The following is an 18,439-nucleotide window of genomic DNA, read 5'->3' on the forward strand; positions in this document are numbered from 1 at the left end:
GGACCAACCCATTTTAAATGGGCTACCTTTATAACAAGACCTTGTTTTGTGGCATAGCACTTTCATGAATATTTTTAGTGATAAATTTCTTAATTAAGGAAATATCCTTTTTTGGTATGGAAGTAGATTTTTAAAAACTTTTTTTTTTTAGAAAATGACTGTATGAAAAAGTTTTGTCAAAAAGAAAAATGACAAAAATAACAAGGTGTTAAAATTTCTTAAACCCTTAGTACTATTTTATTTTTGAATTTCAATTTGACCAATAAATATTTAGACATGATTTACAAGAAAAATTGTTGGTTGACTGATAGGAAGAATAAGTATTTAAAATTTATGTGAGAGGTTTCTCACCAAGCATATTTTTGGACTCTATAATATGCAATTTCTTTTCCTAAATTATTAAATGTTATTTAAGTTACACTTAGAATTTCCTTTTTGTAGATTTATAAGTGATTCTAAAAATAGCACCAGCATTAATATTGTGTGCATTCGACTAAGTATTATTTTACAAGAAGTAAATATTTGTAAGAAATTGTTTAAATTGACTTTTGGAACAAAAGATACAGAAATGACCATTGCTCTTGCGAGAAATATTAATATTCCTACCTTGTTAAGCAAATGGAAATTCCATGGTCTGTTTTTTTTTGCTTCAGGTTTGTGTTGTTTATGTTTTTTTTTTTCTAGTTTTCATTGTGATAATTTGAATGAATATTTTATCTGCATAACCAAAAAGAGAGTTTTTGCTATTAACTTGATTTGTTTAAATTTTGACTTAAATATTTGTTCTAATTGTTTTTGTATGAAAGTTTTCCACCAGAATTTTATGATTCTACGACAGGTGTCCTTTTATATTAATTAATTATGGGCAGACTGTGTTTAAGTCCTTTATGACGAAACCCTGGAATAACAGAGTTAACACTTTATTAGTTAAAAATCCAGTTTATTCTTCAATGTCCAATTTTCGAATGATACTGGGACACTCAGTTGAAGCTGGAAGTTTTGTTTAACTCTGTTAAACCATATGCAAATAAACATTAATGTATAAAAAGTCCTAAGAAGGAAACATTAGGATGATTTCCTGCAAAAGTTACTATTTTTGTTTAACTATATATTTAGGCATTTAAATAAGGATGGAAAAAAAAAGGAGTAAGCTGACTGCTTATCAAGACTTGTTTGTTTAAGTGCTAATTGTCACTTATTGTAGCTTGGCTGTAAAGCTTGATATAAGTTACTTCAACAAGTCTTTGTTAGACAGCTTACATAAAATAAAACTAAAATGAAAAACACTATTTTTAAGTAAAATTGTAACTATTTTAAAGTTACCAAAATAAAACTATTATATTTGAAACCTACATTTAAAAACAAAGATTTTGATATAAAATATAAAATATTTATTTCTTAATAATGATTGTGATGTAAACTATTACAATCATTTATAATGTAAAAATATGGATCATAATAGAAATATCTAATGAGATATACATTTACACCTTTTCAATGTAAATACAAACATTATATTTCTCTGAAGATATATTCTAATCATCTAGAGGCATGCCATTTATTGCAAAACTGGCTTACCTCACTAAATTAACAATCTGATTTAAGACAGTGTTGTTTCCGCGGAACTTCAATCCTAAAATGATGCATTTCCCTTTTGTTTACAAACATGATGAATTGTTATCTACAAAAAACAGCATTTGTTTTGATGCAGTATTGTTGAGGGTTTGGTTTTCTTTTTTTTGCTTAATAAATACATGAAATTTGATTTTTATGTCACAAATATGCAAATAAGATTACTTGAAAAGCCTCGTTAAGAGTCGTTAACTTTGACTGAAAACCTCCTTTCCCTTGTTATAGTAGTAACATATCAATTACTTGACTGTATAAAACTGAATTAAAGTAGATCAACAGTCTAGTTGTTTATATTCCTCTTACAAATGTAATTTGTCTACCTGAGAATGAATAATAATTGCCTTTTAATATATGTTGTTTTATATGGATTGTAAAAAAAAACATTAAATTAAAACAATGAATGCTCCCTGTTTATATTTGCGTTGGCAAAGACTTGCTATGGAGTACAGGAAAAAATTAGCTTTCGGTTTATACAAATTCATTTTAGCAAGTTGATTGTGTAGGATGTTATAAGCTTATTGAAACACTTCTTGAATCGGTTCCTGAAACTAACAAGTACTAAGCAATGAGTGTAAAATTTCTTGCTCAGGAAACAACGGCTTGCAACTGACAGGGTTTGAGCCCATGCTGTCAGCAATACTTAAATTACTAGTCTGATGTATTAACAGCTCCACCACACATCCACACAAAATTTGCTTTTAACTGTAAATCTAAACAAATCCTGGAAGTCGTTTTTTAAAAACATTTCAACATTGGTTAAAGCTTGTAAATAGCAAAACTATTGATTGTTTAAAGCAAGATTTTTCTCTCCCAATTTTTTTTCACTTTTAACTATGCATAAAGGAATGTTAATTAGTATATTGCTTTATTCTTTCATGAATATTAAGTATAACCTCTGCAAAAGTCTAGATGTTGTTGTCTAGAAGTAATTGCTTTATAAGGGGCTGCTCTGGAGGTTATACTGTATCTGAATTCTGTAACTTGATCATTCTTTATTTAACTTTTGTAGAGGATCAGAAGGTAACACTTAGTGTAACAAATCAAAAGTCTTAGCTCTAGGCATATATTGTTTCTAAGGATACGTTTTTTTTAAAGATTTCATTTTAAAGTCTAAGGAATTAATCCTGTGAAGTTTGGTCAATATCTACCAAGTGGTTTTGGAGGAGATGCTTTTCAAAGAAATTGTGGATAACAAAGAATGACTAACAACCAACAATGGACACACTGCCATCATAAAAGTTCACCTATGAACATCTGGTGCACAGGTGAGCTAAAAATGTATATAAAAGAAAGTAAAATAATTCTCTTGAAAATAAATTTGTTCAATTAGCCACTTAATAATATCATTTATTATTTCACGCTGTTATAAAAGCACATTTGATTCAAATAAATTAAATATATAATATATATTTCATGCAATACTTAAGTTAAATAGACAATGCACAATTAATTAGTGTACATAATCTAATTATCAGAGTACATTTTTTCCATGTTACAAGTGTACATATCTTATAGTTTGTTATTTTGGTGTACACAATCCCCCAAGTTGATCAGAATACGCAATCATCAAAGAGTACATTTTTTCCTGTATATTCTGTGTACACATTTTATGCAGTTTTTTCTTGTACACAATGTAACAAACTGATTACATAATTATGTCACACTTTATGAAAGCTCACACAATTTTCCGTTTCTTTAGTGTATATTTTTTCACTGTAATTTATCAGATATCTCAATTTAATAGAGTATATATAAATCACTTGAATAAATTAGAGTACACTTTAATCAATAGAGGTCTCATTTAATAAGAGTACATGTAATTAATTTATTAGTGTACATACACTGTACGTCACACAATTTATTAGTGTACATAAACTGTACATCACACCATACATTAATTACAGCCCAAACCAAGCTCAATCAATTGACGACACAAACTTCATCCAATTAAATGCATACACACATTTCACTCTCAATGTTTGTGAAAGTTAGCATTTCACTCAATTTAACAAAGCACTGTGCTCTCAAAATCGTTATACCAATTTTGATGCATGTTTTATCAATGGTTATTTAAGATTTCCACGAGTGACATCACTATCTGCTACCATTGGCACACGAAACTCCATTGCTACCATATTTCGATGAAGTCGTAGAGCTAGATATTGAGCATTGGCTTTGGTTTGTAAGTCCCGTTTGACTATTTCTGAGTCCCGTTTGACTATTTGTAAGTCCTGTTTGACTATTTGTAAGTCCCGTTTGACTGTCATACAGGTCATACATACCCATTTTTAGGGCGTGAAATTTCAATTTATTTTTAGCGTTGACGGCACCAAAAATAAAATAACCCACACCAGAACCTGAAAGAAGAAATAGAGAATAATGAATGAAATTATTATTCAATGAGTTCAATAAATTCAGTAAGAGCCTACATAAATATGATATTCTCAGATCTTCTGTATTTGATTGGTCAGAAACCAGTACAGCTTATATATTGACCAATGAAATTCCTTAGATTTGAGACAGAACTCTGTAAAAAAAGTTTTAAAACCTCGAGACCAGGGGTTAAGCTGATCAGTTGGTAGGCAAGCTCATAAAATGGATTAAATTCTCAAAAAAATGAATTCATTTTAACTTCAAAATTAATGTACCATGGAAATCTTTACTTTTTCTTGTTTAAAATTTAATTTTCAAATTTTATTTACTAAAGGTTTAAACAGATAACATGAGTTCATCGAGATATACTATCTGACTTATATCTCAAGTTAACTTTGATCTTTAACTTTCAATTTACAATATACATGTTCCGTTATCAGGGCTGTGAGCTGCATGCATGTCCTGCTGCTAGTGAATAAATGAGCCGCGCCATGACAAAACAAACATAATGGGTTTGCGACCAGCATGGATCCAGACCAGCTGCGCATCCGCGCAGTTTGATCAGGATCCATGCTGTTCGCTATCAGTTTCTCTACTTGTAATAGAGTTGGTAAGCGAACAGCATGGATCCTGATCAGACTGGGCAGATGCGTAGGCTGGTCTGGATCCATGCTGGTGGCAAACGCACTATGTTGGTTTTGTCGTGAAGCAGCTCAAATGTGCTGTCAATAGATTTTATGTTCTTAGACTAAATACTTGATTGGCGTAACCAATATTGACCTCAGGGCTTCTATATGAACAAACTTGGTAGACAACCACTGGAAGATGTTTCATGTTAAATATCTATGCTTTAGTTCTTTGTGTTTTTTAGAAGAAGACTTTTAAAGTTTTTTTTCTTTTGATAGCCTGATAGCCATGGCAACCAGAATTTAGCATGGCATGGACTTCTTTGAACAATTTTTAAAGCGCTTCATGTTTAAGGAACATTCCTGCTAAGTTTTAACATTATTGGCCAATTACTAAAAATTAGTATAGGAAGGGATGTGGTTTGAAAAAGTTTGACGCTGTTAACAAAGCATGCCCATCATGCACATCGCACAATGAACACAGAGTGATCCCAAAAACTCACCTTTGACCACTTTGTGCTTAGACAGGTGAGCTAAAAAGATAAAAGGTTTTGTCCAGAAAGGAAGATGGACAAGTTCATTCATGAAAATTAGCAGGGCAAAGTTTAAACCATTAACAACTTGAAGTTCATATTTGTCACAGTAATGGATATGAGTCAGCTTTTGGACAGGTTAAAATTTGGGCCATACAGGAAGTTTTTATATCATTAAAATTTTGTTTATTTTGGTGTTATTTCCGAAAGGACAATAAACCTATAGTATTATTACTTATGACAGGGGCTACAAGAAATGAAACAAATTTGACACTAATTTGTAGTCCAATACACTTTACATTTCATGAAAAGAAAACAAATTGAAGTGTTCCTAAAACTACTACCAACTTGTCTTTAACAACAGTTTGTATCATAAAGGAACTCGACGTAATGTCGAAAAGCTGCCAAAAGCCTAAAATATAAAATTTTAATTTCAGATATAGATCAGCCAACGTATTTTAAACAGAAAGTTATGGAATATTAATCTGGGAAAATTATTTCTAGTCCTGTCATGTCAAAAAAACCTCAGTGGAGTCCCTTTGATATTTGATTGTTTTTTGTTTTTTTTTGTTTTTTGGTTGGGTTTTACGTCGCACCATCACAGTAAAGGCAATATTCCAGCTTTACTGGTGGAAGAAGACCTCAGATACCCTTCCGTGCACCATTTCAGGCACAAACGGTCACCCGAGTAGAACCACCAACATTCTATAAGCTAGTTCATGGATAGCTTCCTCACATGAAAGAATTCAAAGTCTCTGTCAGGATTTGAACCCACAGTGGTGAGGTGCAAGTGATTTGAAGTTAACAACCTGACCCATTAGGCCAAGGATGCCCCCATGTTTGATATAATCATGAGTCAATAAATACATGTATAAGGATAAACATGTATGAGGACAACAACATTAGAGTTTAGTAACAAATACCTAATTTACATAAATATATATGTTTACCATCTGACACCTTATCTTTTTTCAAAACCTACATTTGTAAACACCTTAAGGGAAAAATAATTAATACCATCTGAAACAGTCTTTGTTTTTTTTGCCTAACTGTTCATACTTAGGATGTGATATTATGATAATGAAAATCAGTACATATTAGTCCATTTAGAGCAATAGTATACTAGTTTGTTATCTTCTGTTGTTGTATTTTTTTTGTTTGTTTCTTTTTTGTTGTTTTTATCGTGATGTTGTTGTTTTTTGATATTGTTGTTGTTTTTTCAATGAAGTAAAAAAAAATCACTTGTTAAGTGTTCGAATTAAGTTTTCTTTAAATTCGAATGAACTTAAAGCGTATTAAAAATAATTTCTTATTAACCATTCCAGAAAGCAAACCATGTGGCCTATACAATGTTGTAGTAAAGAGACACTACATGACTAAGTCACAATGTAATTTTGGCTCCACTGTGCCAAAGGCATGCCAGACATGTTTTATTCTGGTGGAACACACCATAATTACTTTCCTGGATCCACTCTTGTGGCAAGTACCAGACTGGCCTAGCTCTTTGATAGGGACCAAGGTCTGACTGGCCTAGTTCTTTGCTAGGGACAGATGTCTGACTGGCCTAGCTCTTTGCCTGGGACCAAGGTCTGACTGGCCTAGCTCTTTGCTAGGGACAGAGGTCTGACTGGCCTAGCTCTTTGTCTGGGACCAAGGTCTGACTGGCCTAGCTCTTTGCCTGGGACCAAGGTCTGACTGGCCAAGATCTTTGCTAGGGACAGAGGTCTGACTGGCCTAGCTCGATCTTTGGGACAGATGTCTGACCTAGCTCTTTTATGGGGACAGAGGTCTGACTGGCCTTGTTCTATTTTGTGAACAGAGGCGTAACTAGCCTCAATTATTTTAGGACAGAGGTTTGACTGGTCTAGCTCTATTCTGAGGAGGCAGGCCTGACTGACTCTATGTTTATGACACAGACTTGACTTGCATGACTGCAATCCATGCCACTTAAGCACTTACCAAATATCACAGCTATAAGAATATATGCATCATAAGACATCACAGCTAACATAAGTAGGTATGCTAACATTAAATCTACCATATGCAACAGGTAACTCCCTACATGGAACTTTATCCTGGAAATAAAACAATGTTCAGTTGATTAATTACAAGATATGACAATGTTGGAAACATTTGAAGTCTGCATGAAGTGACAAAAACAGATAGGTATGTGAACTTTACATTAAAATAAAAGTTGTAGTTTATTGAATAAAAGAGTATGAATATTAATCATTAAATACTAAATTATTAAATATGCAAACAACACACATGTTCATATGATCTTAATATATCTTATTCTTAAACATTATTTTTCATTTCAGTGGCAGATATATAACTTATAATACTTAATTGCCATCAAAAAGTGATTGCTTTACAAACTTTATTTAAATAATCAAAACTTCAATAGCAGCTAAATCATACGCGAGTAACCAGTCGAAATAATAAGTCAGCAATCATCATTGGCTGAAATCTTTATTGAGATTACAACAGCAGCCAATCAGAATGCCTGGTACATAAATTTGAAAAGCTATTTAACCATAGTTACAATGTCATGTCTGGAATTATTTTATTCTCCTTAAGATTTTCAAAATAAGGAAACATTTGCAAAACATTAACTAAATGACTTATGTTAAAGTCACACTAGGGGAACCCTTTCATTGGTCAGACTTCATCGCACAAAAAAGAGTTTGTGATGACGCAGTTTGAAATGTTTGTTTTTCCATCATCCCATGTTAATTTTCCCATTTCAGACATAAAGAACACCTTAACAGAAGAATTTACAAAGGAAAAGGAAAAACAAAAAATCACAATAAGATAAAATTTGCAGTTTTTCATTCATCCCATCGGCTTGTTTTCATTTAAATACCTGTTTACAACAGAATTTGAGTAGTTTGTGCAGTTGGAAAGTTAAAAATCAAAGTTCCTGAATTGGTTAGTTTTCCTTATTAAGCAAATTACCAGGTTTCTGCATGAGGCCATGAACAATCAAAATAATGCAAAGGGAAAAAAATTGTGAATGAAAGTCCAAATGAAATAATGACGCATAAAACAACATGTACATCTCGGCTGTCTAGCCATGCTAGGGTGGCAACTGAATATACCCAAGCAACCAGCTAGACTAAGATTAGCTGGCAAATCAAGGAACCAAACTCTGGATGTGACATATTACATCATCATCCTGGCAATTATAATAGCCTGCTATAATATACCCATGCAACCATTGTAGACGGCAAATCTGTGAGGTCTTGTCAAGGTTTTCAGCTATGGGCTAATCAGTCAGTACTTATTTGGAAATTTTCTCTAGTAATGGTTTTGTCCAGATTCAAATATGGACAAGTTCAATTAAAATGTTTTGCATGGTATGAGATAAAGCTTAAAATAATGAACCACTAAAAATTGTAACCTCAATCCCTGAAACTTTGGAAATGAGGAGATTTTTCCTTTGAGACCAATAAATGGTAAAATCTTATCTCTACAGGTACAATCAATTTGTCAATGTCCAATAAACTCAGCTTTTCAGCACTATATCTACATATATCCTACAATACTTTTTTGGCACAATCAAAACCACAGTGATCACAGTGCAAGGTAATAATTATGGCTTAGTGTTTTCCAGACTTGTGGGTATAATAGGGTATAATTGCATGGGAACATTATTAACTGACTTTTGTATACTGGAAATAATTGGGCAATCATCAAACAAACAAATAAAACTGCATTAAATTATACAACTCTAAAAAAAAACTTAAACTTAATTATAACTGTCTTTTGTAATGAGCTTAATTTCGAATTCCTTATGATAGAGATACCATCTTCACAGTGTTGGTAATTTACATAATGTATGTAAATGTTTACAATGATAAAAACCTACCATCTCTCACTAGATTGGGTTGTGTCAACATGAAACTGATTACAAAACGCAATTTTAAACAGTCATAAATAAGTGAGAAAACATCATCCTATTAAAGGACCAAAAAAAATTTTTCCAGATAAATGTACCATTTGATGTAGGTTTAGACCTGACTAACCTTTGTGCAAAATTCAGATCATTCGCGCGCTTCGATTTTACAGAATAATTATTCTAATGATAAAAAAAATGACCCAAAATGAAAAGCGTTTAAACACTTTTCACTCAAATCGGGCTTAAGAAAAGCATAAAAATACGATTTTCAATTTATTTCAAAGTATATTTATTATCTATCTTTGCCTATATTTCTGTTTAAAGTGCCCCAGCTCATTTATGTATGAAATTTGTGCCCCAGCTCATTTTTGTATGAAATTCAAATGTTATGTTTAGCTCAGTGGAGTCCCTTTAAAGGCACATTATGCCTTATGCCTCAGGCACAAATAAATTTTTACTCATTATGAACATTATAACATTTAAATAATGGTTTTATAGATAATACTAGATGAAGAAATTAGCCATTATAAAATGTGAAATAATCTACCATAAAAGTATCAAAATGTAAACAATGTACAAAATACTACTCTGGAAAACATGTAAATCAAAGTGTATAAAACTATATCTACTACAAAAACTATTTGAATTTTAAACAAATTTAAGTTTCTAAATACATGTATATGTATATGACATAACCAATCTTGCATCACTGAGGTACCATGTACTCATTATCTCCAAACTAAACAACTCAGCAATGTAATCTAGTAACCTACATATGATAGTGAACCAGTACAGATCCATTTATCTGCTTACACTTTGTGTGATAATTTATGGTGACTATCTAAAACATAGGTAGAGGACAAAATCATTTACCAAAAAATTAAAAAATTATGTTACAATAAATGCAAATTAAGCAAAAGATCAAAACATTAACAATAGATTTCTCAAAGAATATGAGATTGGTGAACAAATATGAGATTGATGAACAAATATAAGACTGGTGAACAAAGTTATGAGATTGGTGAACAAATATGAGATTGGTGAAATAAGATAGTTGAACAAATATGAAAACAATGAACATATATAAGATCAGTGAACAGATATGAGATCAGTGAGCAAATATGAGACTGATGAACAATTATGAGACTAGTGAACATATATGGGATTGGTGAACAAAATAATATAATATGAGACTGGTGAACAAATATGAGACTGGTGAGAAATATGAAATTGATAAACAAATATGAAATTGGTGAACAAATATAAGATTGGTGAACAAATATGATATTGGTGAACAAATATGAGATTGGTAAGAAAAATGAGACTGGTGAACAAATATGAGACTGGTGAACAAATATGAGACAGGTAACCAAATCTGAGACTGGTGAACAAATATGAGACTGGTGAACAAATATGAGACAGGTAACCAAATCTGAGACTGGTGAACAAATATGAGATCGGTGAACAAATATGAGACTGGTGAACAAATATGAGATTGGTTAACAAATATGAGATTGGTGAACAAATATGAGATTGGTGAACAAATATGAGACTGGTGAACAAATATGAGATTGGTGAACAAATATGAGATTGGTGAACAAATATGAGATTGGTGAACAAATATGAGACTGGTGAACAAATATGAGATTGGTAAACAAATATGAGACTGGTGAACAAATATGAGATTGGTGAACAAATATGAAATTGGTGAACAAATATGAGACTGGTGAACAAATATGAGATTGGTGAACAAATATGAGATTGGTGAACAAATATGAAGTACATTAATAAGATAATAAGCATTGTAAGCATTAAAGAAGAATTATGTACATAAAATAACACATTATCTTTACATGGTGCCAATAAAATTATAGACAAAGTTAATTACATTCCCTAAAATGTGGCACTAGAAATCTTTTGTATTCACATATTTATGACACAAAGTGTCAAGAGCAATATAATCCAGGTTAAAACAAAATCAACATTAACATAAGAAGTAACGGAAATTGAAGATAACTACAAATAACAAAAATTGAAGATAACTAGCAATTTAAATCTACATGTATTATAAATTAGAAAGCAAAAAAAGATAGGTAAGGCTTCACTACAAAATAAACTTGGAAAGAATGGTGTGCCTTAATATCAAACACTAATGAACATTTTGAAATACAAACAAAATATCTTATTTTATAGTGCATACAGCCTCCGTGGTCGAGGGGTTAGAGTCTATTTCATGTTAATTTTTGTAAGTCCTGCTCTTTTATTGATATGCTTGATTTTGAGTTATCTGCTTAGTCTGGGCGTGACGTTTTCAGTGACAGATAACTCAAAAAGGAGGGAGATGAACCCTTTCCCCCCCCCCCCCCACACACACCCCACTAGTTAAAATAATTTCACTTCTGGAATCGTCTTTAAATTAAAGCAGCAGCCTGTATAGAGTGTGGTCAGAACATTAGCTTTGCATATGGAAAGGCGCGTTGTTTTGACAAGTCAAGGTCATTTGACTGGTAAAACAGTCAAACGGCAAAAGGTCATTCGCATATTTCAAAACAATTTTATATTCTCTGTTTCAGCAACATTGTCATACAGTACCTTAAATTTCATTAAGGAACAAGTATTGAAATTAATCCTAAAAATAACGCTATTTATTTTAATGACTATCATGCAGGCTGCTAATTTTATCTCAATAAAATAAACAGGTAATAATTTATTTTTTTTAAATTTAAGAATGGGAAAGCTCAGTGTTTAAAACAGATTTTATGGCCTATTTTAAAAAGGTCACAGTCTGTGAACTCTGATTCAGAGCAGACTGGTTAATTAAGAATGAATAGACTTGTTCTATGAGAATGTACTAATTGTTATTTTTCATCCTGAAAACAACCACCTGTTTTTTAAAACATGAAAAAAAATCATGTTAGTTACGTAGTTACACAGTGTTTAAGGTCAAATTGAAGAAAGAAAGTTCATACGGGGGATAAAGAAAGATCTTGGTATTTTATATTTTAATATTATGGTCCTTTTCACTCATAACAACACCCTCTGAAGGTCATATGGTGACTTTTTATCTGTTGTTTAATGTTAAAGTTTAAGTTGTGTATAGAAAATAATCAAGATGTTTTAGGAGAGAGACTTTTGGAGCCTAGCTCAGCTTAGTACATACTTTTTAACGTTTTAAAATAAAAAATCTTTTTGAAAAAATTAAAAAAAAACAAAAAACCAGGAGCTGTCAGTAGGTGAGCATGTTCCACTATTCCCAGTGCTTGATAGTAAAACAACGGCCTGGACCAACAATTTGCTAAAGTCAGAAAGGGCTACAATTCAGTCAACATCCATACAAGAGTTATGGACCTTGGCTAGTGACCCCAAAGACTTGTATTAAGTTTCAAGTGAATACCTTTAGTGGTTCGAAAGAGTGATTGTTTTAATATGCAAAACTTAAGCAAAGAATTCAGATAGGGCCATAACTACATGTATGTCTTAATCTATACTAGATTGATGGGCCAGAGTTGGATAGTGACCTCATATTATGCTCTCAAATAAGTGTGTCATGTTTAAACCTATTCCCTTTAGAACTTTTTAAGATACCAAATTGAATGTAAAAGCTTAACCAAACTGTGACATCAAGGCCAATGTGAGTTCAATAGCTTTCCATATTCTTTGAATAGTCAAGCTAAAAAACTAAGTTACAATGGGCTGTCAACAGTTTTAGTGAGTCCTGAATCCAATCCAATTATTATTTATTATTACATAAATTTTAAAGTCCACGAAACTGAAGCACTTCATAAGATGCAGCATTATAGATCGTAAGTGTTTTTTTTTAATTGTTTGCCATAAAATCTATTTTTAATCAGGTATTTCACCCATTAAGTTATTACCTTTTGACTAAAACTTTGTTTCCATGATGGTTAGATCTCTCAACATACTGTAACGTTTTAAGGCACACATTTTTACCCTGTGAGTGAAAAGCTAGCTCACCACCAAGAGTGGTTTGCGTCCTTATTTAATGGAAACCTTCCCTTATGTTAATTCACCAACTTTAGTTTTTGCATATTATTATGTTCATTATCAGTATTATGACGTTCTACCAACGTCATTTCAATACCGTTAATAAAACATAAAATTGTACTTAGAAAATGGACAACGACTTTTGGAAAAAAAAATTTGTATATCATAACCACATTGGTAGATCACGACAACAAGCAGTAATAAATTTTATTTATATTGTGTAAAGGAAAAGTATAATACAAAAAAATATCATAAAACGTGTTTATATTATGAATAATCATAATAAAATTCGGCTTAACATTCCTGTTGTCACGGTCACTACCGACAATCACACATTTCATGTTAATTAATTTATATTGTACTTCGTCGCATTAAACTGCTTGTTCTTATGTCATGCTATACAACTCTTAACTGTCATTTTATTACCCAATACAAGAAACACACCTATAAAAATGTCATCGGAACGAAGTGGAAATGCTGTATGTTATGCTTAAAAATAAGAAAAATTACGTTAGTTTTGCAGTAACTATTTAATGACATCGTTTATCTCTATCCGTCAAAGATAATTGTTTCTATCATTTAAGTCAATGTAATTAATAAAATAATTTTCTTTATTTTGCATTTAAAACAGGCTAATTCTTATTGAATGACTCAATGTGGCCTAGCAAATGGCAAGAGTTGAATTATATCAAGTGTCGGACAAAAGCCGCCCATCCTGGACAAAAGCTGTCCAAGCTGAAAATGAAATACTGGACAACAGCCCTCCCATTAAATAGACAGGGTGAAAAAATGCCCTCCCATGAAGTTGACAGGGTGGACAACAGCCCTCCCATGAAATTTACAGGGCAAACAAAAGGCCTCACATTAAATCAACAAAGTGGACAACAGCCCTCCCATGAAGTTGACAGGTGGACAACAGCCCTCCCATGAAATTTACAGGGCAAACAAAAGGCCTTCCATTAAATCAACAAAGTGGACAACAGCCCCCCTATGAAGTTGACAGGGTGGACAACAGCCCTCCCATGAAATTTACAGATAGGGCAAAAGCCCACCCATGGAATTTACATGTCGGACAAAAGCATAAACTGGGTGGCTTTTGATCATATCACTATCATATCACTAATCTTGAGACTTGTATCAAAAGCTCAAAATGTGCAACTGTCAAAATTTCTAAATAGGTGGCCCATCATGGCCCCTTAATTACACAACTGAGAATACGGTTTTAATGTTCATTATAAGGTAATTCCTATCAAGCTTCATCAAAATCAGCCAAATTTATGATTCAAGACTTAGTCTTCTTTCTATATTTAGCATGCAGGCAGCCTTCTTATTCTGAAGAAAGTAATGATTTCAGAAAGTTTCGTAATGTTCCATCCAAAGATAATTCATACTGAATAAAAATAAAAATTTGCAAAGCATTTAATGAGCTTAAAGGGTATGTAGTTTAAAGCGTATTTTTATTTTAAGACCTGACAGCTTTCTTGAAAGCAAAAAACTGCCATGAGTTTAGCATTTTTTTGTAAACAGAGCATCAAACAATCATTCCAGTAATGTTTCATGAAAATCTACCAAAAGGTTGAGATGTTTAAAGCTTATTTCTATCTTAGCTTTGGCAGACATATTGTGCAGCAGACCAGAACCATCAGCGCAAATTTTATTTAAGACCATCATTCCTTAAAAGTTTCATCACTAATGGCCGAGTGATTTAGAAGTTGTTGTTTCCAAACAAAATACAATCATGCACTTATATAAAACAGACCTGTTGATTATTATGGCAGTAGATTCTATACATCTACTAATGGAATACTGTTTTCAATGAGCATAATCAGATCCTATGTGACCTTTACTTTTTGTTATTTGACCTTGTTATTTGACCTTGACCTATTCAATGCCTATATAAATAAAGTCAAGACCTATGCCTCAATATACTGCTTACTTTGGGGGAAATAAGCATAATAAGTTTCTTATGATATTGTCATCAGTTCTATTTTAGAAGTTTTCAAAAAAATCTGTATGATTACTGACTTGGTTTTTATCTTCAAATCCTAAGAATATGTACCAAAACAAACCTGGTTTTCATTTTAAATGTCTCTGGCTTATGCCCAGTACTAACCTGTTTTTTCTTGTTTTTTTTAATATGTAATTCTTCATAATGTACCGACCAGTAGTCTGTACCAGGGGCGTAGCTAGGAGTTGAAAAATTATACGCAAAGCGAGGCATGAAGTGCCGAGAGGGGGTGCGTGCGGGAGGGGGTATCTCCCTCCCGCTGGTGGGGGTACGGGGGGTCTCCCCCGGAAAATTTTGAAAAATTAGATGCTAAATCGTGGGCTCTGGCATGTCTTGAAGCACCTTTTGCACGTAAAGCATGAAGCATTTTCAAGTCATTTTTTCTCCATAAATTGATAAACATATAGCTGCTCGTTTTACTTATTAACTTTTTTCATTATAACTTCGAAACAGATTTGTGAAGAAAAAAGGCAGTGTACGCCTTGCAGTTTTCTTATGTTACACGTGCATATAAACAGACACAAAAAATTTTCCATGTGAAGTTTGATTAAGGATGCAGATCATGAAATTGGTTTATGTATGAATGCCCGTTCAATTGTAAAATGCATTTAACCAGATAACAAGTTTTTTTAGCATTTCTCATCAAATCAGTTTGGTAAGAACGGCTTTTCTCTTAAGCCTTCAGTCTTATTTATCCAAGTGTATATATTATTTCCAAATGCACAAGAAAAATTATACTCTGAGAACACTTCTATTCCATTGTAAGAAAGTAGGGAAATTACCAGATACAACGATATAGTTAATGGTCTAATGATCACTCCATAGGTCTCCTCAGGCGGTGATGAGAAAGTAACAGACTTACTCATAGATATATTTTGTTGCCCACAAAAAATATGGCCTCAATGATGGCTGCTAACGCCTCCCTGTTCTATTGTACTTTCTGCTGATAGGCTGTCGATCCGAACTAGACCACATTCTGCTCTTCCTTCCAGATGCGTACAAAGTGGTCGGATCTTGTGATGGAATTCATGTGTTCTTTTGAGAGTGTGTGCCCATCAACAACTTTTCTTGCGTCGCTCCAATCAATCAACGGATGAGCAACAAGCACATTTTCAGCCGCATTAAAGGCAAAACATGGAGCACAAAATACCCCATCAAATAAAGGGATGTACCTTAAGAAGATGGGTGCTTCTCTTGCTTAAACGCAGAGACACTTGCCTACTTGTTGCCTTTTTTCGAGTTCTCTGAGAGGTGCAACCCAACCTGTATGTGGCTCGAACCGTTCGGTGAGGACAACATTTTTTTAGAATCTGGCATTCTTAGTCGGCTTCTGATATCAATACTTCCGATATCCAGGAATCGTGCTCCCAGGGAGCTTCTAGCGGTTCTCGAGGGGGAAAGAAGCAAGGGGAGAAAAAGAGGAGGAGGTGGACGAAGAAGAAGAAGGGAGAGAAGGAGACGCGACATTGGCATCTGATTTGCTAATCACTGGAGGGTCACATGCCAGGTCTTGTGAATTCTGTTTTGTTTCTGCCTGGTCAGATTCATTATCGACTTGAATGGGGTCCTGTTTGAGGACCATAAACAGGGTCGCTTGTCCTGGAATTTGGCGGACACAACAACACACCAAAAATTTAATTTTGCCCCGAGTTGATGATTTTTAAAATCTTGATCTAGAACTTAAAAGATTTAAAGTCGTTTTAAAATAATGCTATTCCAAAGGAAACGATTTAGAAAGGATTGGTCTAACGAAATATTTTGTAAACTAAAATGGAGATCTAGATCTATAGCGATAAAATCATTAAAACTTAGATTTTCTCAACTTTATTTTTTTTACCTTCGGATTTTTTTTATACGCAATTGCGTATTGTGCGTAATGGGCGCTACGCCCTTGTGTACCTAAACAATTCAGAATTGTGCCCCAGTTCACATAAAAGTTTCTAGATTAATATCAAAGAGTAAGCAGGTATGACATTATATGCAAAACTGGGAACTGGCATTTTGGTAAAATGAATGAAATTTTGCATTACATATAATTTAATTTTATAAATTTCTGTCCTATTTTAAACAAGTTTACAAGCATTTAAAAACTATTTCATCATAATACAAAGATTTAAATGGGTGTTTTTAGTTTTTTCATGCCTGAAAAACAAGCATTCCATCATGTCAGAAGGCTAAATAACAACCTGTTTATGCTGAAAAACGAGCAATAACAGTCATAATTGTGTGACAATTTTATATGTCACAATAAATGTCTCAGTTAATGAAAGTGGGGGAGGACAAAACTCTCATTATTATAAAGGTGTTACTTTAGGACAAAAGATTTTACGACGCGTTTTAAGTTAGTTTGCATGTTTTCATCTATACCACAGGATTTTAAAATGGCCGTAGCCCAACCAGCCTTTTTATGCTAGCATGGTTTTTTTTATCAATTTTTTTTTTGCAATTGTTGCATAATGTTTAAGTTTATTTAAAAAATGATATATCCCCAATAGTTTAGAGTTCGGGTGCCAGGAATTATATCACAAGGCCGTAGTCCAGGTGATATAATGGTGCGCATCTGAACAACAAACAGTGATTTTATCAAACGAAAGAATCACTGCTTGGAATAAATCATTTCGATTCTAACACTATATCAACAAATAAATGCTGCCGAAGCTAATATCAAGCTAAACTGCACCTGATTTGTTTCCACACTTATTTTCAATGCGTCACATTTTTAGTGGTTACGTCACATGTTAAATATAGATCGTCAACATTGATTTTACTGCATATTATTACACACACACTTTTGCTCCTTCCATGTTCAATAGGGGAAAATGCCTGTTGTGTTAGAATAAAATTTATACATATAACTTTGAATACTAGTCACTTTAATGACTTACAATTGTCTGCTGCTTTTTTTGGTCAAATCCCTCATATTAACAATGGACTGTTCCAAATTAACTCTTAAACCCACTGAAATGATGAAAAATTGACTCGCCTCTGCCACAAAGATAGTGCCAGGCCAGCCTGAACTTATGTGTTGTCTGAACAGCCTCAATACCATTTGCCGACCAACTATTAATTTTCATCTTGATATCCCCAAATTTGTAAATGGACAATTCTAAAAATGGAAGCTGGACAAGTCCAATTAATAAATTCAGGAGGTTAATGTAAGTCTATGATACAATTTTAGCATAGTAATATTTAAACTAAAATTTAAAACACAACAAAAAAACACAACAGATAAAAACAGCCCTGAGATTGAATAGTAATGAAGTGATTAAATCAATGTTGTTTTCGCTTCATTTGCAAGTCCTAGTATATCTATATGCAATTGGTTTTTTTACATGTGTATATATAAACAGTTTATCATTCA

The 18,439-nt window shown here is 32.8% G+C and overlaps 1 protein-coding gene across 3 annotated transcripts in view; it reads right to left on the reverse strand.

The window, feature by feature from the left end:
* Positions 1-1,464: 1,464 nt before the first annotated feature.
* The window catches only part of LOC132725933 (protein SLC31A2-like), a 39,253-nt gene continuing 22,278 nt past the window's right edge, over positions 1,465-18,439 (reverse strand). For all 3 annotated transcript variants that reach the window (XM_060711149.1, XM_060711148.1, XM_060711150.1), the window contains exons 4-5: positions 7,124-7,239; positions 1,465-3,989 (exon numbers count right to left, since the gene is read on the reverse strand). In XM_060711149.1, coding sequence (XP_060567132.1) covers positions 3,727-3,989; positions 7,124-7,239 — 379 coding nt within the window. In that variant the 3' untranslated portion in view covers positions 1,465-3,726. The remainder of the gene's footprint in view (positions 3,990-7,123; positions 7,240-18,439) is intronic.

The sequence above is a fragment of the Ruditapes philippinarum genome, unplaced genomic scaffold (genome assembly GCF_026571515.1).
Source record: "Ruditapes philippinarum isolate M1 unplaced genomic scaffold, ASM2657151v2 ctg326_1_1_1_1, whole genome shotgun sequence".
Lineage (NCBI taxonomy): Eukaryota > Metazoa > Mollusca > Bivalvia > Venerida > Veneridae > Ruditapes > Ruditapes philippinarum.